The sequence below is a fragment of the Metopolophium dirhodum genome, chromosome 3 (assembly GCF_019925205.1).
Source record: "Metopolophium dirhodum isolate CAU chromosome 3, ASM1992520v1, whole genome shotgun sequence".
Classification (NCBI taxonomy): Eukaryota; Metazoa; Arthropoda; class Insecta; order Hemiptera; family Aphididae; genus Metopolophium; species Metopolophium dirhodum.
This window is the reverse complement of record NC_083562.1, coordinates 2,588,047-2,608,389: the sequence shown is the minus strand read 5'-3', so window position 1 is coordinate 2,608,389 and position 20,343 is coordinate 2,588,047. Positions and strand designations below refer to the sequence as shown.

Here is a 20,343-nt window from a genome sequence, read left to right as displayed (position 1 = left end):
GTATAATCCTACCACAGTATGTGTTGATGTCGAAATCGACAGATTTCCGAGCATCAATGAATTTAAATATAAATATTATTCTTTAAATAAAGTTGTGTTTTGATTATTATGCATATACCATATTTACTTTTTACGGTCCTTCTTTTCTATTGCATCCCGCCCCCTCCTCCGTCACCAAGAGGTGAACTGTCAAATACGCCCCCCTGCAGCTCCCGATTTATGTTCAATGTTTGTTTAAATAACAAATACATGACAATATTAAAGAACACGGTATAATATATTAAAAATAACATAATTTCAATAAACATATTCTGTTTATATGCTAATTCAACAACGGTTTCCAAACTATAATAGTTAATAATTATTAATTATAATAATAATAATAATAGGAGGACGATTTATTCAAACGAATATAATAATAATGTATAATAGGCGTATTATAATAATAATAATAATATGTACGTCGCATTTCGTTTGGAAAAAACGTGTACATTTTAGGTCATTTATTGCAATGGGACAGTCCGTTACTGTAGGAATTATAATACTATTATTCAATAGCCACAATGAGAAAACAACGTATTCGAGTAAACAAAAAAGTAGTAATTTAATAACTGCAGTACATATACGTGATAATATGATACGTATAATACTGTTTGAATGTTTGATAATAACTTAATAGTATTAATAATAAGGTTTTTCTATTTCATTCACGTTTACTATTGGTAATACATCTATAGACATATTGTTAGCTTGATTAATATTATTTAATAATTATACCTGTCAGCTTCTGTTTAAAAAAAAAAAATAAGCATATTTTACAAATATTTCCGCAAAAGACCGAACATGTCGTTGCAATAATAGGCCTAAAAATCAACCGATGTAATCGGAGGAACTAAAAATACTTATAAATAGTTAAAATTTATTCCAAACGTTGCAATGGGCTTTGGTTAAAAAGTCGAATTTTTCAAAAGGCCTACGACATAATATAAAATATACAGATTATAGGTGATAGGTATATACATTTTACATTACATAATAATTTAATAGTTATATACGAGTTTCAACAGGTACAAAAACCCTATACAAAAATAAATAATAAATATATTATGTATATCGTATAGTGTACATTTATACACTATACGATATATTAAAATATATTAAAATATATTCGTATTTTAAGATTACATTTTATGTGTACGCACTTAAATAGCATAACAGTGTGTATTTTTAGGTATACCTACTACGCAGATAAGAATAGCCGTAATTAGATATACTGTATCCACGGCTTATAAAGTACTTATCATAATATACTAACTACCAAGTATAATGTTGAGTATAGATAGCACTAGTATTATAAAACAATATTACTGTAATAATATAATAATATGTAACAGGCCTTATTCCAACAAACCGAATAGAACCCAAAGTGGACGGTAAGCAGTTGGCTAACGATCGTGTGGGCAAAGTCAGAATATAATAATCTAAACCTGTACCACCTGCCTATTCTTTCGATTCACATAACCACTGCGCCGCTATAATACGAATTAAAATAATAATAATAATATTATAACCGTATATGTTTGGAAATCTCATGACCGAAGGGACGAAGATAACTTTAAGCTTTCCAATTCCAACATTCTCGTAATCCTATATATTATGATATGATAATGATATTGTATCGTAAAATATCAAAATAATAAACACTTGTGGCTCCAAAGCCGTGCTAAGGGGGTGGCAAATAGGGCAAGTGCCCTAGTGCGGCCAGACTTGCAACATTTTAAAGGGCGGAAAATGTTTAAACATGTATGTTTATTAGGGACACCAAATAAAATTGCCCAAGGGCACCAATGAGAGTTAGCACGGCACTGCGTGGCTCTTAAGAATTACCTCTACTACCCCCTCTTCAGAGTATCAGTCATCAACACATATCCCACTGTACATTGGACAAAAATAAAAAAAAATCTTTAGGATAGGGCCTGTTACATTCTATATATGTATAATAACTATCTATATACTCAACGATATCATAATATCAATACGTACGTATCAAAAAGACCCCGACTGAAAACAAATAGGTGGGGGGGGGGGTCCACAGTTGTTTTTTAATATTTTAACAAAAATATACAAAATCATTCTTGATACAATATTAGAGCCACTATTTACTGATAAATGTTTCTACTAATCAAAAAAAAATTGTAGGACCACTGGACCTCACCCATTATGTCACGTCGTTGCACGTTATAATATTATATATATTTATATTAGGTATGTATATAATATAATTATTATACGCGGCATGGTATACACTAACTATAACAGTATTACAGAAATATAAAATATATATAAGGTCATATTCGTATAATATATGGGTCATATAAAGTGAAGTGTGTTAATTAAACGGAGTATAATAGTAACCCTAGTTCTGCATGATGAAGTGTGAATATTTTTTAAGTGCAATTTTATTTTTTTTATATACGATATTATGTGACTTAAATGGCATCCTTATTTTACCGGGATAATAATACGTCATTAAAAAAATAAATAAATGAACTGCACTGAAATATTCACACTGCAACACGAATATACTAGGTAAGGTTACCGACGTTCCAATTAATGAACGTACCCATATACTACGGCATAATATTATATATTATATTATTCTAAATATAGTGCTCGATCACTTCCACCTTTTGTTCTGCACCGTGGTGATGGTCCGCCGGGCGACCTCGAACGATCGGACGTATTCGGGCATGTCACCGACACCCACCAGTATCCGGGTGTACAACTTCTCGGTGTCCACCCGGAAAACTTCGTACTTGAGCGTGTTCAGCCCGTCAGCCCTGTAACGTTTCTGGCTGGTGTGCACTAACTTGAGTCGGACGGCGTGGGCGAGAGGTTTGCGCTTCACGTGCTTGACCATCGTGTACCGGGCCAACCGCTCGGGCGGCCGGGTGATCGGCAAGCCGACCTGTTCCAACCTGCAGGGTAGAAAAGACAAGGCATAGTAATGTGTATTTTATTTACGGGCAGGTATAGGCAGTTTTTGACAGGACGACATAATATGGGGTGAGCGAGGGGTGACGACCTTGCGGAGATGCAAGTGGGTTGTTCGCGGTGAAATACTATTTCTGGTTAGGTTAGATTAGGTAACCTAACCTAACCTACGCATGCTGCAGAATGATTCACCGCAAACACGCTCAATACCATTAATGAAATTATTCAAATTCTGATTTTCAAAATGTTTAATTATACTCAATGACAATAATTCTAAGTAGGTACATAAATTTTTTTAAATCGATAACGACGATGTGCTGATTCAAACGCATTTTTTTCAAATTTGAACCACGATTTTATTGGAAATTATTAAGCAGATGATTTTTTTCGAATACATTATTAATGAATAAAAGGGGGTGAACAAGCATGGGGATTTATTCTGTACTTCTGTGAATGTGTATGTAATTATTACAGACGGGGCGGCGATCACCAACGCTTTTACGAGTAGATAATATACATTTATATTTTGTTAATTTTATTCGACGACATTGTAGATATATTGTATAATATAACGGATAATGATAGACCATACTTTTTATTTTTATACACAACGCACTTTTGAATTTTTATTCATAAACCCGCGATGTATAATTCATATAATATGCATATTTAATTATTAAATTAGCTAAAATTTTAACGCGTAATTTAAGTGGCGTTATTTAGATCACGCGATAATAAGTATATATGTATACATTTTACGTAATAAAATTCTGTATTTTAGCATAATTTTAGGCTGGCGTAATATATTATGTCGATACATATCTAAATTGTCATACTGCTCTTCAACGTATATACCTAAAGTTGATTGCTTGAAAATGTTGCGTGTTCAGGGAATAAATTTTAACAACGTCATTGCAGTAGCCAATTAGTATACTCCAAACAATACGACAACATTAAAATATATTCAATACTCAATACTCAAAACTCAACCGATATTTTTTATTTTCAAATACAATTATATATCAACAATAGTTGGAAATCTCGTTACCTATACGAAATAGGTTAAACCATTATAAGGGTATACATAGTGTATGTGTATTCAGTATTGTGTATCAGCGTTTTATCGGCGATTGTTGTGAATACCTCACGTAGTCACGTACCTATACTCACGTTATATTCGCATATCATATTATATACAGGTAGCCAAGTAGGTAAGACCTATTACGATGGCACGACTTAGGAGCGGGGCTTTAGGGTGTTTAGAGAGCCCTCTCTCGTATGAGCAGTATACACCTATATTGACGTAAAACGTATATTAATCACAAATGTACGTTCGCAGGTATACCTACATCGTTTCGCATTCGCATATACACAACTTAAATATCTGAATATAATTGTACGCGTCATCGGTTTTGTCGGTTTACGTTATATATTATCGTACTTTTGTCATTATATAATATTATATGGTATCCCTCTTGAAAACAATTGTATAGTTGCGCCATTAGGTAATGAGCATACAACATATTATTGTTATAATACAATGTTATAAACATACATTTTAGTATTTTACATATATCTGCATTATATAATATGATTACCTATGTCATATAAAGTGCTTACCTATATCCCATATCGTCGTCTTCACCACCCCAACCCCAAAACAGATTCGAGTAGCCGTTGACGAGGAAGTAATGATCCGGTCTTATGTTGAACACGCCGCCCACCAACTTGTGGTAAGGTAATCTATAAGATTGTAAGTGATAAAAAATTATATTGTGGGTACACACTACGCAATAGGCAAGCCTATATGATATACAATATAACTGTAGATACAAATCTATTTTTTTTAAATATTTTTGTCTGAATAAGAATAATAATATACTTTTAACCATTTTAGATTACCTATATCTAATATCGTACAGTATTTGTAAATTCATATATTATCCCTATTAAATTGATGAGTTATTTGAAAACAAAATTGTTTTAATTAGGTATAGGAGTTTACGTACGCTGTAGTCATCTGTACCATCCTATACTCTCTGTCCAGCGACAGAACTCACCAATTCTGCGCATCTCCACTCGACACCCTGCCTTCGACAACGGTTCCACTATGGCAGGGATAGTTGCGTAGGGATGTGGAGAAGAACCGATTTTTATGGGACATGTTCTCTCGCTGGACAGAGTATTAAATATATTATAAAGAGACAGCGGCGCGTAGGCGCAATTTTATGAGGGTTGGGTGTGCTTATCACCCCGAATTTTTAATTCAGCCCCCCCCCCAAATTTGTTCATGTTAATTTACATTTTAGGCTGATTTCCATAACCATAAAATAACATGTAAAAAAAGGGCTTTAGCATCTCCAGATTTTTCATTGAAATTGCGCCCCTGCAGCGGCGTACGTGGGACAGCGCATATTTTGTTTGTCCTCGATGCATTCAAAAACTGCCTATACTTTATACTTAACTAATTTTGATGTGCAGTATTCTATCATGATTCAAAAAATCTCTACTCTCGAGGAGTAGTATGACCTTAGGCCACTTGTGAGTATACGGCCGAACCCGAGTCCTAAGCAGTAAGTGGTACCTAAAATTAAAATATACCCATGGCGCTATAATTTCAAAACTCTTATCGGAAAAAAGGATTCATTACAGAAGGAGATAATAAAAATATAATTTGAAAACCATAAAAATAAGTTCATTTTTTGAGATTCGTTTCGTTAAAAAATTATAATTTTTAAAAATCCGTTTCCCGCACATAAATAGGTATATATAATATAGACTCGTAATTTATATGTATACTGTGTCGTACCACGTAGGTACCTATCTATATATTCTGAAGTTATATTCGGAAGTAACCCGATTGCGTGATTAACGATTATATAACATTTATTTCTAAACAGTAACCAATACAATATATTAATACTGTATACTTATAACATACCTGCCTGCAATACATCAATAATTGAATAATGTAATTCTATATGCTAATATCGAAAGTCTGTGAGGGCGTTAATCCTATATTTGCTTTTTCTATAAAATGTTTACTATCCGACGCCAATTAGTAAGAGAGCTTATATAAATGTATAATATTATGCACATATTGTATACACTTTATTAAAACCCGTCACGACGTCATCGTCAGACGGACAGTGTATAGATTGTTAATGGGACGACGTCGAGACCACTATTTATACGTTTTTAAAGGTTAGATACCTATACATATATTTTGTTCGTGTTTGTTCAACCTTAATAACGAGGCTATAATATTAGTGCACTATAAAACCAATCGTGGGTATTTATAAAGGATAAGACTTGAATGTAGGGTGGATAATATTATATTACGTAGGAAAGTATTTTTGGCACGCTGATAAAATCAATGACGGTTTTATACTTGCGCCGCATTTCGATGTAATTCTGCAAAAGGCTTTCGTATGTTTTTGATATTTTCTCGGAGGGCATTGGTTTTGACTTTTGGCTATCACTTATTAGTTATTATGGTACTATATATCATGTTACCTACTATATTATTATATACAGGGTGATTCACCAAGTATGTTCACCCCCCTCCCCATTATAGATTTTGAGCAAAGCAATGAATGTATTGATTTTACAATATGATATTGTGTGGTTTTTAAAAAAAAATGTTTTTGTGTCTCTCATTGCGTTTTGGGGAAGTAAAAATGCTTCGATTCCAACTTCAGCATCTTACCTGATAAGAAAGTTGGTACTTCGGGGGTCAAAGTACTTTTTAAAAGCGTAGAGAAAAACAAAACAAATTCAATAAAACACGGAAGTTTTTACAAAAAACCTCTTTTTGACAAAATTGATTTTGTTTTTCGGTGTTACTCGGAAACCGTAGGTACTTTAAATTTTCACCAAATGTTTATATGACTATTTTTCAACTATTCATTGACATTTGAAATTTAATTTTACCTACACCTATATTTTAATAAATTTGTATGGGTCAAAATCTTGAAACTTTGATATGAGGTTCCTTAAGTAGTTATAATAGCAATTCAAATATATTCAATTTTTATACAAGCATTTTATGTTAAATTTACTAATTATAAAAGTTTAATTTAAAATAAATAAAATGTTGAAATAATTTCCATAGCCCCTTTTTCCCAAATCTATTATCTTTAATACACAATGGTAAGTAACTCAAAAACTACTTATTCAAATTTTGAATTAGATGCCTACATCCAAATATTCAGAAAAATTATTCACTAAAAAATGTACAATAGAAAAGGCGGGGGGTTATTATTTGAAAACAGAAGTTTGTATCTCCACAGACCACTCCTTGAGTATAGGTAGAAAAAAAAATCTCGAGAATTTTAAAATATGATATCTTGGTATATTTAATTACTCCAAAAATCATATTATGTTAAACCCCGCATTATTGAAGAATAAAAAGAGAGCATGTTTGGTGAATCACCCTGTATTATGACGCCCGTTCTCCGCTGTATGTCAATGTAATATAGTTAGGTACTATACTATAGTATACTACCACGAATTCCGGTTAGTCAGAATTTTAAATAATATTAAATAGTTTCTAATAATTTGCAATAAACTTCATACTCCCAACTAGTCATTTTATCCTGTTATACTAGCTATATAAGTTATAACCCCATGGAATTGATATGAAATGTTATGTGTTTATACAATATGTACAATGGCCGAAACTTTAACAAACTTAGATGAATTTCAAGACATGTACTTTTACATTTTGAGCGAATATAATTTTCAATTGGAACGATTAAAATGAAATACAATAATGAGCCGAAATAACACAATAAATAGGTAATGTAGGGCGGATAACGCAGCGCAGGACAACTAGTGCAAGTTTATTGCATCATGTTAAAAATGGAAGAAAATAGCCAGTGACGAGAGCTAAATGTCCAAATGATAATATTAAATATAAATTATCTTGTCCAGTATTTAGTTTGTATAGGTAATGCAATTACTGCAATAATTATAATTTGTTAAATTTATTTATTTTAATGTTTTATTATATAATTGCAGTGTTTCAGTTTATATTATTTTATAACACATACGGCCTATGCGTTAACTGAATTTTCATGTAACCCTATGACGATAATTTGATATTACACAATATGGACAGTAATATACGTATTTTAAGGGTATCTATATTATGCTTACTGATATTTAAATTCGTTGACGGCCACCGACAAGTGTCTGGGAAATTCCGGACAACTGTACATGTTTCTGTCGTCCTCTGGCAACATGTCCACGTCATGGAAGACATAGCAGCCGTACAGCCCTTTATGCCAATCACCCTCAGCACGTAGGCCGTACGTACGGTAAATCGTCAAAAAAGCCGCATTCATAATTGCCCCTTTATTGAACGTTGCATTGCTGACCTATATACAGACAAACATTTTTTTTATTGCAGTAGTCCATATAATACATTTTTATACTGCACTTTTTAACAAGTAACTACTTAAACAATATTTGTATGGTAAAAACAACGTATAGTATATTATATAATAATGTTAATATTTCACGTATGAGAAATGACAGAAAACATATTATGTCGTCGTGATGATGAAAAAGAAAACCAATATAATATTTGGAATAAATCATATAATATTTAGATGTACCGTGTACCTATACTAGCACCATGTATACCAACAAGCAATAAATGTTATTAAAATTTACAAGAACATAAATATTTCTCCAAATGTTGCTCTTAATTTTATAATATAGACCGAACAATAACGATTTGTGTTTATCTTAATGGAAACTATAATTCATGAAGATTTTTATTCAATTTTGTTTAAATCTATAAGTCTCTAATTCCTTGGTAGATTTCTCAACCACGTAATATTCACTCGTGATGACGAGCTGCAGGATAATAATAAAATAGTAAAAAAAAATACTCGACAAATAATTAATGTATAATAATATGCAAATTGCGTTTAAATGCTAATAATGGTTAATAATAAATAGATAAGATATTTGCAGCACACTTCTGACTTCATGCTCATACTATATATATACGATAATACTCATAATATGTACCTATTGTACCTATACAAGTCACACGACATCATTCGCTTCGTATATTTTGTGTACCTGTTCGACGACAAATATTTTGAAATCCAACTGTTGTCTTTTCAACACCGGTATGAGCCTGTACAACAATGTCCATAAATGATCCTTTCTGTCCCTGTATGGTATAATGATGCACACCGAGTGTCTGGCTTTACAATCATCCGGTGCCCAAGAACCGCCCACGCCCATTGATCCAACCGCGTCCACGATCTCCTCTTCGGTCATATTAACGGCGACGCTATCCAACTTCTCAGCACCGTCTACAATTTTAAAATTGAAGCAAAACATTAGTTAATTACTTTAGTCTATAACACATAACACCGGTTATGACCTAACCATATTATTGGTAGGTATAGGTAGGTACACTAGGTAGATATGATATGAAATATCCGTATTCGAAAAATATGATAGGTATATAATTAATTCTATTATTAAACTGATAATATAATATCTCATCGTAGAGATGTATAATTTTTACAGTAATGCTTTTGTTAATCGACTAATCGAGGTACTAAAGAATGACCATTGATCCATATTTATTTCAACTATTTATTTTTCTTTCTATATTTAGGTAACCTAACCTAACTAGTTTTCGAATGTGAAGAACGTTTCATTATTTTTTTTAGATGGTAACCTAATGGTTGAGTTATAGCATTTTGAATGTAGCATATTATAAAACAAAATATAACACTAAACACAATAATACATCGATATATTCTGTGGTGTCACTAATGGTTTATAAATAAACTGATTAGGGTCACTTGGTATACACATGGTTATAATTGTAAATATATATTTACAGTCGAGTCTTGATAACTCAAATCTTGAGGGGAATAAAAATAAATTCGAATTATGTATTTTTCAAGTTATATATATACGTCAACACACAACTTGAAGGGCTGCAAAAAGAAAATTCGAGATATCGCGACTTGATTGTATAATACGTGTTATTATCTAAGTGGCCGCTAGTTATTGTATTTAATTAAATTATATTAATATTAAATAATGGGTATTTTATTTAATACCGACTATACGTCCACCGGACACCGACGTGTATGCGTCAAAGTCAAACTCAATCTAATAACGATTCTACGTTTGTTCTATTTTAAAAAATAAGTCCAATATAGTCTTGAACATTTCAATGATTATCGATTATCTATGATCTATATTATTCATCCAGTCAGTAATGTAAAAGGCAACCCTAGTGGCCTCGTATTCAATGGTACCAAGGCAAATAATATATATATTTCTGAAACTACAAAATTATAAATTAATGTTTTATTTAAAAACTTAAGGGGGATGAAGCGTGATTAATTTTCGGTCGAAAAAATAGCTCACGACTTCAATCACTACGCCCAATATAATGTTCTTATATTAATTTTGAAAGCAGATTTGAATTTGTCACTAAATTATCTATGCTTTGACATTTTCATTTTTCTGATTTTTATTTTTTTTTTACTTAGAAATTTACTAACAAAAAGAGTAAAAATAGATCATATTTATAATTCAAATAAATACATTGATATAGAATATGAAAAAGGTGGGTAAGTAGATGTCACTCTGCTTTACAGTAGGTTACAAGTGGGTCACTGCAATGGATGGTGTTAAATTTGAATTCAATGATATAATATCATTGTATAAGAAAAACGATTCTGAGCGAAAATGGTTAGTCAGCCTATTACCAAGTATATTTGATTATATTATTGTGAATAAAGTAATTTATATATAACCTATTTACGTGGAGCCTTGTTTTCAATTTCCAATTCTTAGCTATAAAAGTTGAACATTTTATATATTTTTAACTACAAAACAATTATTAAATTATAAATTTTGTTAAAATTTTAACTTTAAATGCTTATAAAAAAAAATTGTGCATATGTATTTTTAATATTTTTCAACTGCTATTAGAACGATATATCAGGAGCCTTATATTAAATTTTCACGCTTTCTTACCAAACAAATAACATTTTATTGATATTTATAGAAAAAAAAAATTTAAAAAATTAAAACTGACAATGTCCGTAAACAGCTCAAAACGAGTCAAATTATTTTCAAAATTGTATAGTGTATAGAAAATTCTAATACAAACATTGAGTGAAATTTTCAAGTATCTACAGTCATACGTTTTTTAATTACAACAAAATAAGAAAATCGTTACATGAATGAATATCAAATGTTGTAAAAATATGAATTTCAAACGCTCATAAAAATTTAATTTGACTTTCTTGTAGACATTTTTTTTTTGATAAAGGTAGATAAACTTATGGATAATCTAGAATTACATGTTCAAATCTTAGATTGAAATAGAAACATTTTTATGAATTTTAAACTCAAAATAATTTGCTAATTTTCGTGATTTGTTGGTATTTTGTCAATATTTGAACTTTAAATGCTTATAAATAAAAAATGTGACTAAGGATTTTTCATATTTTTCAAATGTCATTGTAACAATATAGTAGGAGCCTTGTATTAAATTTTCATGCTTTTATAACCAACAAATAAAATTTTATTGATGTTTGTAGAAAAAAAAAAATAAAAAAAATGGAAACTGAATATGTCCATAAACAGCTCAAAATAAGTCAAAATATTTGGAAAATGTTAGTATAAACATTCAGTCAAAATGTCATGTACCTACGGTCATTTGTTCTAGAGTTACACCAAAAACCAAAATCGATTTTCTCAAAAACAGATTTTGCGTAAAAATTCCCGTTTTTCCTTAATTTTTCTTTTGTTTTTCATGTCGCTTTTGAAAACTACTGGGGAATTTTTACTTTTGACCTCTCCCCTCCCCCAAAAAAAAAAAATTGTACCAACTAGATTCACTTTCCTATCAGAAAAGTTACTATTGAAGAAAATCCAAGCACTTTTACTGTCCTAAAAGGTTAAACAGGACACAAAAAAAATAAAAAAAAAACACATATTATTGTAAAATCAATACATTTATCGCTTCGCTCAGAATCTAAAATGTACGACAGTCAAAGCATAGTAAATTTAGATGAGAATTCAAATCTGCTTTCAAAATTTAAATCGGAACATCCTACTGAGCGTAGTGATTGAAGTCACTGGCAGTATTTTTTGAAAAACAAATGTTTCTAATTTTATTAAGTAATATGGTGACATGTGCATGCCTACGGTAAAATGACAGACGTACATATTATCCGGTCTGCACTATGATGCCCCTAATCCCTATACAACGTAATCGGTACTACAAATTACACACACTATAACAAACACTAATATTCATTTACTTTCAACACATTCACAAGACCCTTATGAACTGAAATATAAAATGCCTAGTTTTTACTCCTTAGAATGGATTACGCGCCAGCCCCCTTAACTTAATTTTAATACTTCTGTTTAAAATATTAACTTGAAGTTAACACGTTATATATGTTACAAAAGTAGGTAACTTATTCAATTTAAAGTTCGTGGTTAAAAAAAAAGTGACAAGTTACCTAATTAGTTTTAATTTGTAACTCCTTAACACCTAGCCCTTAATATATTATGCTTACATAACACTGGTGGTATTTTTGGGCACCATGGTTTTGGTCGACATGGTTCTAACCGTTCTGAAATTATATTTGATTTTTCTGCATTCCTTTGCAATTCTGCTAGTTTTCCCGAACAATATCCGTTAGCTTCGTTCTTCAACTGAGTGACGAACAAGTGAAGGTTTGGTGGCTTCGACTTCAACAAACGTTCTAACTGGAAATCTTTATTCTGTGCACTGCTAGCTGGCTAATTTTCGAAGTATATTATTATTTCAACAAATTAAATAGGTTTTAATTAAAAAATGCCATAAACGTCTATATATCATATTTACGAAATAATACTTACATCTGGTTTTAATTTTGCCACATGTAAGCTGTTGACCTTCAGAGAATTTCGTTTTTGTAAAGTTGGAGCCTGTAAAATGATTAATACAAACATTTACGTATGATGGATACACAGAATATGCAATGCTTAAAAAATACTACGAATTAGATCCACTCGGTAAAATATAAAACTTTTTTTTTTTATTATAAAACAAGGATATATTATACAATCTGTAATAATCTATACAATGGGTAATATGGGGGATACAAGTATACAAGACGGGATACCGTGATAGAAGAGGGAGGGGGTCCAATGACCCTACATCAAAGATATAAAACTATACGCAAATAATATACTGTTTGTAGTTTTGTACCGTATATCAATGACGTAGTCATCGTTTAATTTTTTTTTTACTTTGAAAAATGTTAATTGGACACTGTGGTACTCGGAATTAATAATGAAAATATTCACAAAGTTATAAACACTTAAAATGTCGACCGGGACTGAACAGTGAATAGTTTAGTTTTTAAACTGTTATATTGTTTAAACTTTAAAGCAATTTTTAAATTTTAATTGTAAATTATAACTCATAATAGGTGTATATATATATATATTAATATGTAAGTAGTAGAACCTCTAACTAGTCTAACTAACTAAAATCGTTATTTTTCATGTATACAGGGCAGTTGGACAGGCCTTGATCTTATAGATACAATTAAAAAAATGTATCATTTCAGGGAAAAAAATGTATCATTTATATTTTAAACATTAATTTGTTGTAATTTTTACAACCTACTTAGTACTTATATATTGGCTTACGTTGAATGAAAGATTCGAATTTTAAACAAATTAATGATAAAAATTCAATTTTCAAAGCTGAATTTGATAAAAAAAAAAAAGTTAAACACTCAAGAAGAAGTCACCATCTTATCTATAAAAAAAGAAATTTCTGAACGACTAAAGTATAATGATGTTATTGACACATTTGCTGGTTTAAAAAGTCGGAAGGTTAATTTATAGTATATTTTATATTTTTTTACTATATTAAATATAGTTATATTTGTATAGGTATGGATATTGTTATATATTAACCATTAAGTTTAAGTTTATGACATGTATTCTATCATTAATTGATTTAACTATTCATATTGTTGCAGGACTTGTAACTTATTGTTGATTTATAAGTATATTTGGGCCCTTGCCCCTTTAATCTCTATATAAACGATAATGACATTTTAGGCCTCACAATTTTATTCTGCTTGATCCTCGCAAATCGCCAGGAAGGCACTACATGTATATTGTATACTTTGAATTTTGTCAAAATCAGAAATTAAGTCTATTTAATAAAAATTGTACTTGAGAATGCTGTAACCTAATTCTCAAGCTTCTTGACTTAGAAACAAAGGTGTTATCAACAAAAAGTCAAATAGATCAGACAACATTTTTTTTTTTTAATATTATCATGTCCAATAAATATATTTAGTGAATCTTTCAAATATCTATGGTTATTCCATTTTAAAACTGGTGTAGCGAAAATCTTTCAGTTTTCCCGTAATTTTTTTTTGTTTTATCCACAATTATTTGTAAAAATACCAGGAATTTTTTCTTGACCTTTTCTCCCCCCCCCCCCCAAAAAAAAAATAAAAATAAAATAAAATAAATTAGGTATTACCAATTAAATCCAATTTTATACCATAAACCACACTTAAAGTTGAAGGTTGAAAAATTTTTACTGCTTTAAAAGGTTGGACACAAAAAAAAACCCGTCATTGTAAAACCAATAGTTGATACATCAATCGCACCGCTCGGTATGTAAAATGCAATGCGGAACAGTGACGTCAGGGGTTTTTGTCATGGGAGGGGGGGAGGAGATATGATTTTATCCAGTAGCCCCGCTTTTAAAGCTAGAGGCCTTAAGTTAGGACTCCGAAAAATTGTGCATATTATATACAATCTATAAGGGGGGGGATTGATCCCCTTGAACCCCCCGTAAATACGCCACTGATGTGGAAATAAATGTCTTGTTTGGACATCGGCTATCGTCTACGAACGTTTTTAACAAAAATACGTTACGGTTCGCAGACCGAGTATACGCCTGCAGCTACATAATAAGCGATCATTATTTTAAATGACACTCACGCGAGTTATGGCTATGAAGCACATGGCGAAAACGACGAGCAACACTAACACGAACGGAAGCACCTTGACTGTCCATGCCCAGATCTTTGCGGTCGGCGTGTAGCGAAATACTCGGGCTCTCTGCACTCTCACTACCACCATGACATGGAATAATAAGCCTCATGGCTCGCCTGACATGGACGCGATCCTCGAGGACACGCGAAACCCGACGAACAATAATAATATAATATTATATCGATAACGCAATGTACGATGTGCCGTGTACTATATCGTCATAATATCGTGTGCCGTCGCAGACGCAAACGCCGTTGATCTCGGCGACGGTTTCCGGTCGGGGAGACGAGACGGGAACTGCAGCGGCTGTCGTGGCGGCGGCGTGGTCATAATATCGCGCGCGTACGGGTTACGACGAATGGCGGACGAGCTCTCGGTGCTAAAAACTATGTCGAATAGAGCGAGCACGCCATACCGAAATACGATTTGTTCTGCAGTCGTCGTCGGTCAGCAATGGTTACACACGGTTATAATAGCTGTGTACCCGACCGCGGCTATACCGTTATTGCGGTTGGCAGTTGTTACACCGCGGCGTGCACACAGAGGACTGTGACTATCCCGCTGAAGTGTTGAACGCGGTCGCGCACATGCTTATTGATTTTTCTCGGCCATATGACCGGCACCAATCCCGGGCCGCACCACGAGCACGACACACGCGAATATCTTAACACGTGTGTACAGGGCGATTACAATAATAAATAAACGTATTTGTTATCGTGCATCGCGTCATTATATTGGTATTAAAATCGAGTGATTCTTTTTTTACGAATAAGCGCCATAGGTAACTATTTCCGTTTTCCACCGATCGTTGGTATAGTTCTTTACTCAATGGTATAGTAAATAGTTACTGCAACACTATAATTTACTATAGTTTTTGCCACGGCTTTAGATAGAATGGTTGCACAACGAGTCATTATTTTGCGATCACTAATTGTTCTTATCAAAAATCTGTTAAAAGTTCCGTTGTAGCGCTATCTAGTTACTTGCATAAACATCATCAATATTGTATTCTTATGGAAATATGGGAAATGCGAATATTATAATATTGTAATTCCAGTTAACAACCGCAGGGGACGTTAGTAGCAGTTCACTTTTTCGTATTTTAGATAAGAACTCTCGTACACCCATGGATAATAAAAATAAATACGCATTTATCATCTATGCGTACACTGCGGTCTAACATTGCGTAGTAGAGGCCGATATGCAACGATTGAATCGTTACGATTCTATCTAAAGCCGTGGTCATAACAACTCATGTGTCAGTCATGAGTGTACTGATTACTAACTTTCTGCGGCGAACTGCTCGAGATCGGTCGATCCGATCGGCACGGCAGACAGCGGCACACGCACACGAAAATTGTGTGAACGTCGAAAATGTGTGACCACGGTGGGGGGGGAGGTGCACTACAACAAAAATAATAATAATAACAAGAGTCTGCATTCTGCGGCGGTGGCAACCACGGGACGAATGGAACTTGGAAGCGAAAATCGAAATGATACCCATACGTGACGTCCGCGATGCGAACGGCAGAAACTTTGAATGAGTCTTAGACCCTAGTCTCAACTAGTGATGGGCAAAAGTGACTAATTACCATATGACTAATTTAGTTACTCGAACATTTTTATTATTCGACTAATTATTATTATTCGACTCATTTTTATTATTCGACTAATTATTATTATTCGATTTTTATTATTTAACTTATTATCGTTATTCAATTCGACTTTTTTTTATTATTCAACTGATTTTTATTGGACTGATTGCAAACTAGCATGAATTACTTTAATTCAACAATATAACAAAATTAATAATAATATAACAAGAAACATAAACATTACTAGGAAAAATAAATACAATATATTAGTCGAATAATAGTCGGTAGTACGTGATGAAAACCGACTAATAGTCGGTAGTATCAAATAGTCGTTTCCGCCCATCACTAGTCTCAACTGAATAACATCTATACAACATACCCCCGACCCCCGCCTTGTCGTGAATATGAAATTTGTATAAACAATATTGAGTCTCTCGAACGACAGAATCCCCGAATATTAACGACCGTCGTCGTTATCGAAATTTTTCGCCCGTATTATTTTTAGGCCCGAGCCACACCAGACCGCGTTCTTTGTGCTCGGGCCTTTTTATTATTGACACCCGTCTTCTCATCATTAATGTAAAAATAGAACACGAAATATTATATTATCAATATTAACATCGAAAACCATAATAATTATTTTCAAAATGGATACATATATTATAGAGTATAGACTATAATACAATTTTCTTCAAACTTTTTTATTGCGTTACTAGTTTTTCTTTACGGGGAGTCGCCGTCTCAAAGACTCCCCTGACGAACCGCCACTGGCGTCAGGCACTAGGTGCACTCGTCTTCTGCACAGCCGTATGGGTTGTGTCCGGTTTTTTTTCTATATTTGTTTTCCAAAATACAACCGAAGACCGTAATGGTGTAGTACCTGTCCTGTTAAGTTGGGTTTTAGTAAACGAAAAATTAATAAATATTTAATACTACGATGGATTAACGTTGATAAAATAGGACTATAGGAGTAAGTACAAATAAATTAATACTTCATTAGTGCGTGAGTTGTTTAAAACGTGGTCTGTTATATTATCTTTGAATGATTCACTTCTCGTTCGAGAGGGGTTTTTTTTGTATTATTCACAAGAGTTTTTAATGTTAATAGTATTGTCTTATGATTTTAAAATGTTTTATATGTATCTTGCTGTTATATTATTTTAATTTTTCACGCTACATTGTAAAAGTTTGTTTTAAAATTATAGTATAATAACTATTAACTCGGAATGTTCATCTAATGAGAGTTTCCTCATGTGAGCCATCTTGTGTTTTTAATTATCATTATATTTTTGGTTTTTAATAGATAATGGTCTAGAATACTAATGGAATAATCGGCAGATGGCGTCCTATGGTTCGTTGTTATAGATTACACTATACTTCTATTATAATACTATAATATTATTTTCTACAGTAAATTGTATATTTGTATTCAGTTAGATCAGCCATACTCAACCTTTTTTTTATTTGGGCCACATAAAATATTTTAAAATATTACGCGGGCCGCAAGTTGAAATGAATAGAACGGAAATTAAAAAAAAAAACTAAAAATAAATTTATATATTGTGTATATTGTATAACATTTGAAAATTTATTATAATAAAAATGTAATTAAATATTTATTCTTAATAAACTTAATAAAATTCACACTAATTAAATATTTATATTTAATTAGTGTGAATTTTGAAATTGAGATAGTTTTTTCACTATTTTGGACATATCTGGTTTGTAGTTGCTGCATGCTACTCTTAACAAGTCGTCAAGATGTGAGTCAGTAAGCCGATTTCTGTACACATTCTTTGCATATTTCATTTTTGAATATGAAGTTTCACATAGATATGTTGATGTGAACATTGTCATCAAAAAGTGGGCACATTTTTGTAGGGTTTTGTATTTTCCTGGCACTAAATTCCAAAATTCTATGTATTCTTTTTGTTCTCTCTTCTCTTTGAAAATAGCTTCGAGATTTGTATCATTTTTTAATTCAATAAATTCATCAAACACTTTTGAATATTCAGATACAATCAATGCAACTAATTGTGTTATACTCGTTACTTCTAAGTGCCGAGGATTTTCTATAAGTAAAAAGCAATTCTTTACAGCTCTTAAATCCTGAAATCTTCTTTTAAATTCTTTGAATAAGGCAGCTAAATGATTTAAAATTATTATATTATTTGTTTCAGAAATTATAATATCATCTTGTTTAGCTTTTATAAGGGTTGGGAAATTATGTAGCACTTTGTTCTGTATTTCCTTGTAATAGATCTCCAGTTTCTCTTCAAAAGCAAAAACTTTATTCACCATCTGCGAAATAATTTTATTTTTACCCTGTAAACCGCGGTTGAGCTCATTAAGTTTTTCTGTGATATCACACATATAAGCTAAAAGGCACCACCAATTATTGTTTTCAAGTCCATCAAATTTATCAAATTTATCATTTTGTCGTAAAAATGCAGTAATTTCTAATCGTAAGGTAAAAAACCTTTCAAGAACTTTTCCTCTACTTAGCCAACGCACCGAAGTATGTAAAAGAACGTCACTATAATTACTGTTCATTTCTTCTAAAAGACTTTTAAATTTTCTGTGATTGAGTTCATTTGCTCGAATATAATTAACTATTTTTATTATGTTTTTCATCACTAAATCTACTTCTGGAATAGAGACGCGTGCTGCCAAGTTTTCTTGGTGAATAATACAATGAAATGACAAGATATTTGTTAAATTATATTTTTTTTTCAACAGAGAAATAAATCCCTTTTCACACCCGGTCATCGATGGACATCCATCGGTGCACACACAAACCAATTTTTCAATATCAATATCATTGTCGTCAAAAAAATTAGTTATCACATCAAGATAATCGACGCCTCTAGTTTGATTTTTCATTGGAATGAATTTCAAAAAGTCTTCATTAATAGAATTATGTTCAGTACAATATCTAACAAAAATAGAACATTGTGATGTGGCTACAATATCAGTGCTAGAATCAAAAGCTAAGCTAAAAAATTTACAATTTTTTAAGTCTTCGATGATGCGGTTATAAATATGTTTTGCAATATTTTCTATACGCCTAATACAGGTAGAATCAGAAAGCTGCATTTTTTTAATTTCCGATATTATTTGATTTTTATTGCTAAATTTATCAAATAGTAAGGAAGAAGCACTTATAAAACATTTCTTCACAATTTCGGCGTCAGTAAATGGTTTCATATGCTTACCGAGTATGTAACAAATTTCGTATGATGCAGTTGTGACAGCTGCATCTTGTGATACTGCCACTGAAATAACACATTGTTGTTGTTGCAATGACTTCTTGAAAAAAGTTAATTTTTCTTGTCTCATTAAAGATCCGGGACTATAAGTACTATTAAATGATTTATGTTTTGTAGTGTAGTGACGAAAAATATTATATTTCTTTTGTATAACAGTTTCTCGACAGATTAAACAAGTAGCTGAACCCTTTTTATTTTGTACGACAAAATATTGTTCTTCCCAATTGTCTTGAAACAGTCTATTTTCTTCAGTTATTTTTCGTTTTTTCGAAGATACGCCTGCCATAATGTCACAACAAATATAAAAAAATAAAATTACAAATGTATGTTTCACGCCTCTTGAAGATTGAAATATTTAATAAATAATTGTGCCCGACACCAACGCTATTACACATCTACAA

The 20,343-nt window shown here is 31.8% G+C and overlaps 2 protein-coding genes across 2 annotated transcripts; both read right to left on the bottom strand.

Annotated features, from left to right (window-relative positions):
• Positions 1–256: 256 nt before the first annotated feature.
• On the bottom strand, positions 257–15,977 carry LOC132941203 (beta-1,4-N-acetylgalactosaminyltransferase bre-4-like). The gene is made up of 7 exons (XM_061009145.1): positions 15,025–15,977; positions 12,907–12,975; positions 12,582–12,807; positions 9,091–9,329; positions 8,155–8,375; positions 4,615–4,737; positions 257–2,978 (listed from the first exon to the last, which is right to left on the bottom strand). Exons 1-7 carry the CDS (start codon positions 15,163–15,165, stop codon positions 2,678–2,680), a joined length of 1,320 nt encoding a protein of 439 aa, XP_060865128.1. The 5' UTR covers positions 15,166–15,977; the 3' UTR covers positions 257–2,677.
• Positions 15,978–18,341: 2,364 nt separating this feature from the next.
• Positions 18,342–20,012, bottom strand: LOC132942140 (zinc finger BED domain-containing protein 5-like). Its single transcript, XM_061010449.1, has 3 exons — positions 19,854–20,012; positions 18,998–19,763; positions 18,342–18,817 (listed from the first exon to the last, which is right to left on the bottom strand). The coding sequence occupies exons 1-3, from the start codon at positions 20,010–20,012 to the stop codon at positions 18,342–18,344; spliced, it is 1,401 nt and encodes a 466-aa protein (XP_060866432.1).
• Between the last annotated feature and the right edge of the window lie 331 nt (positions 20,013–20,343).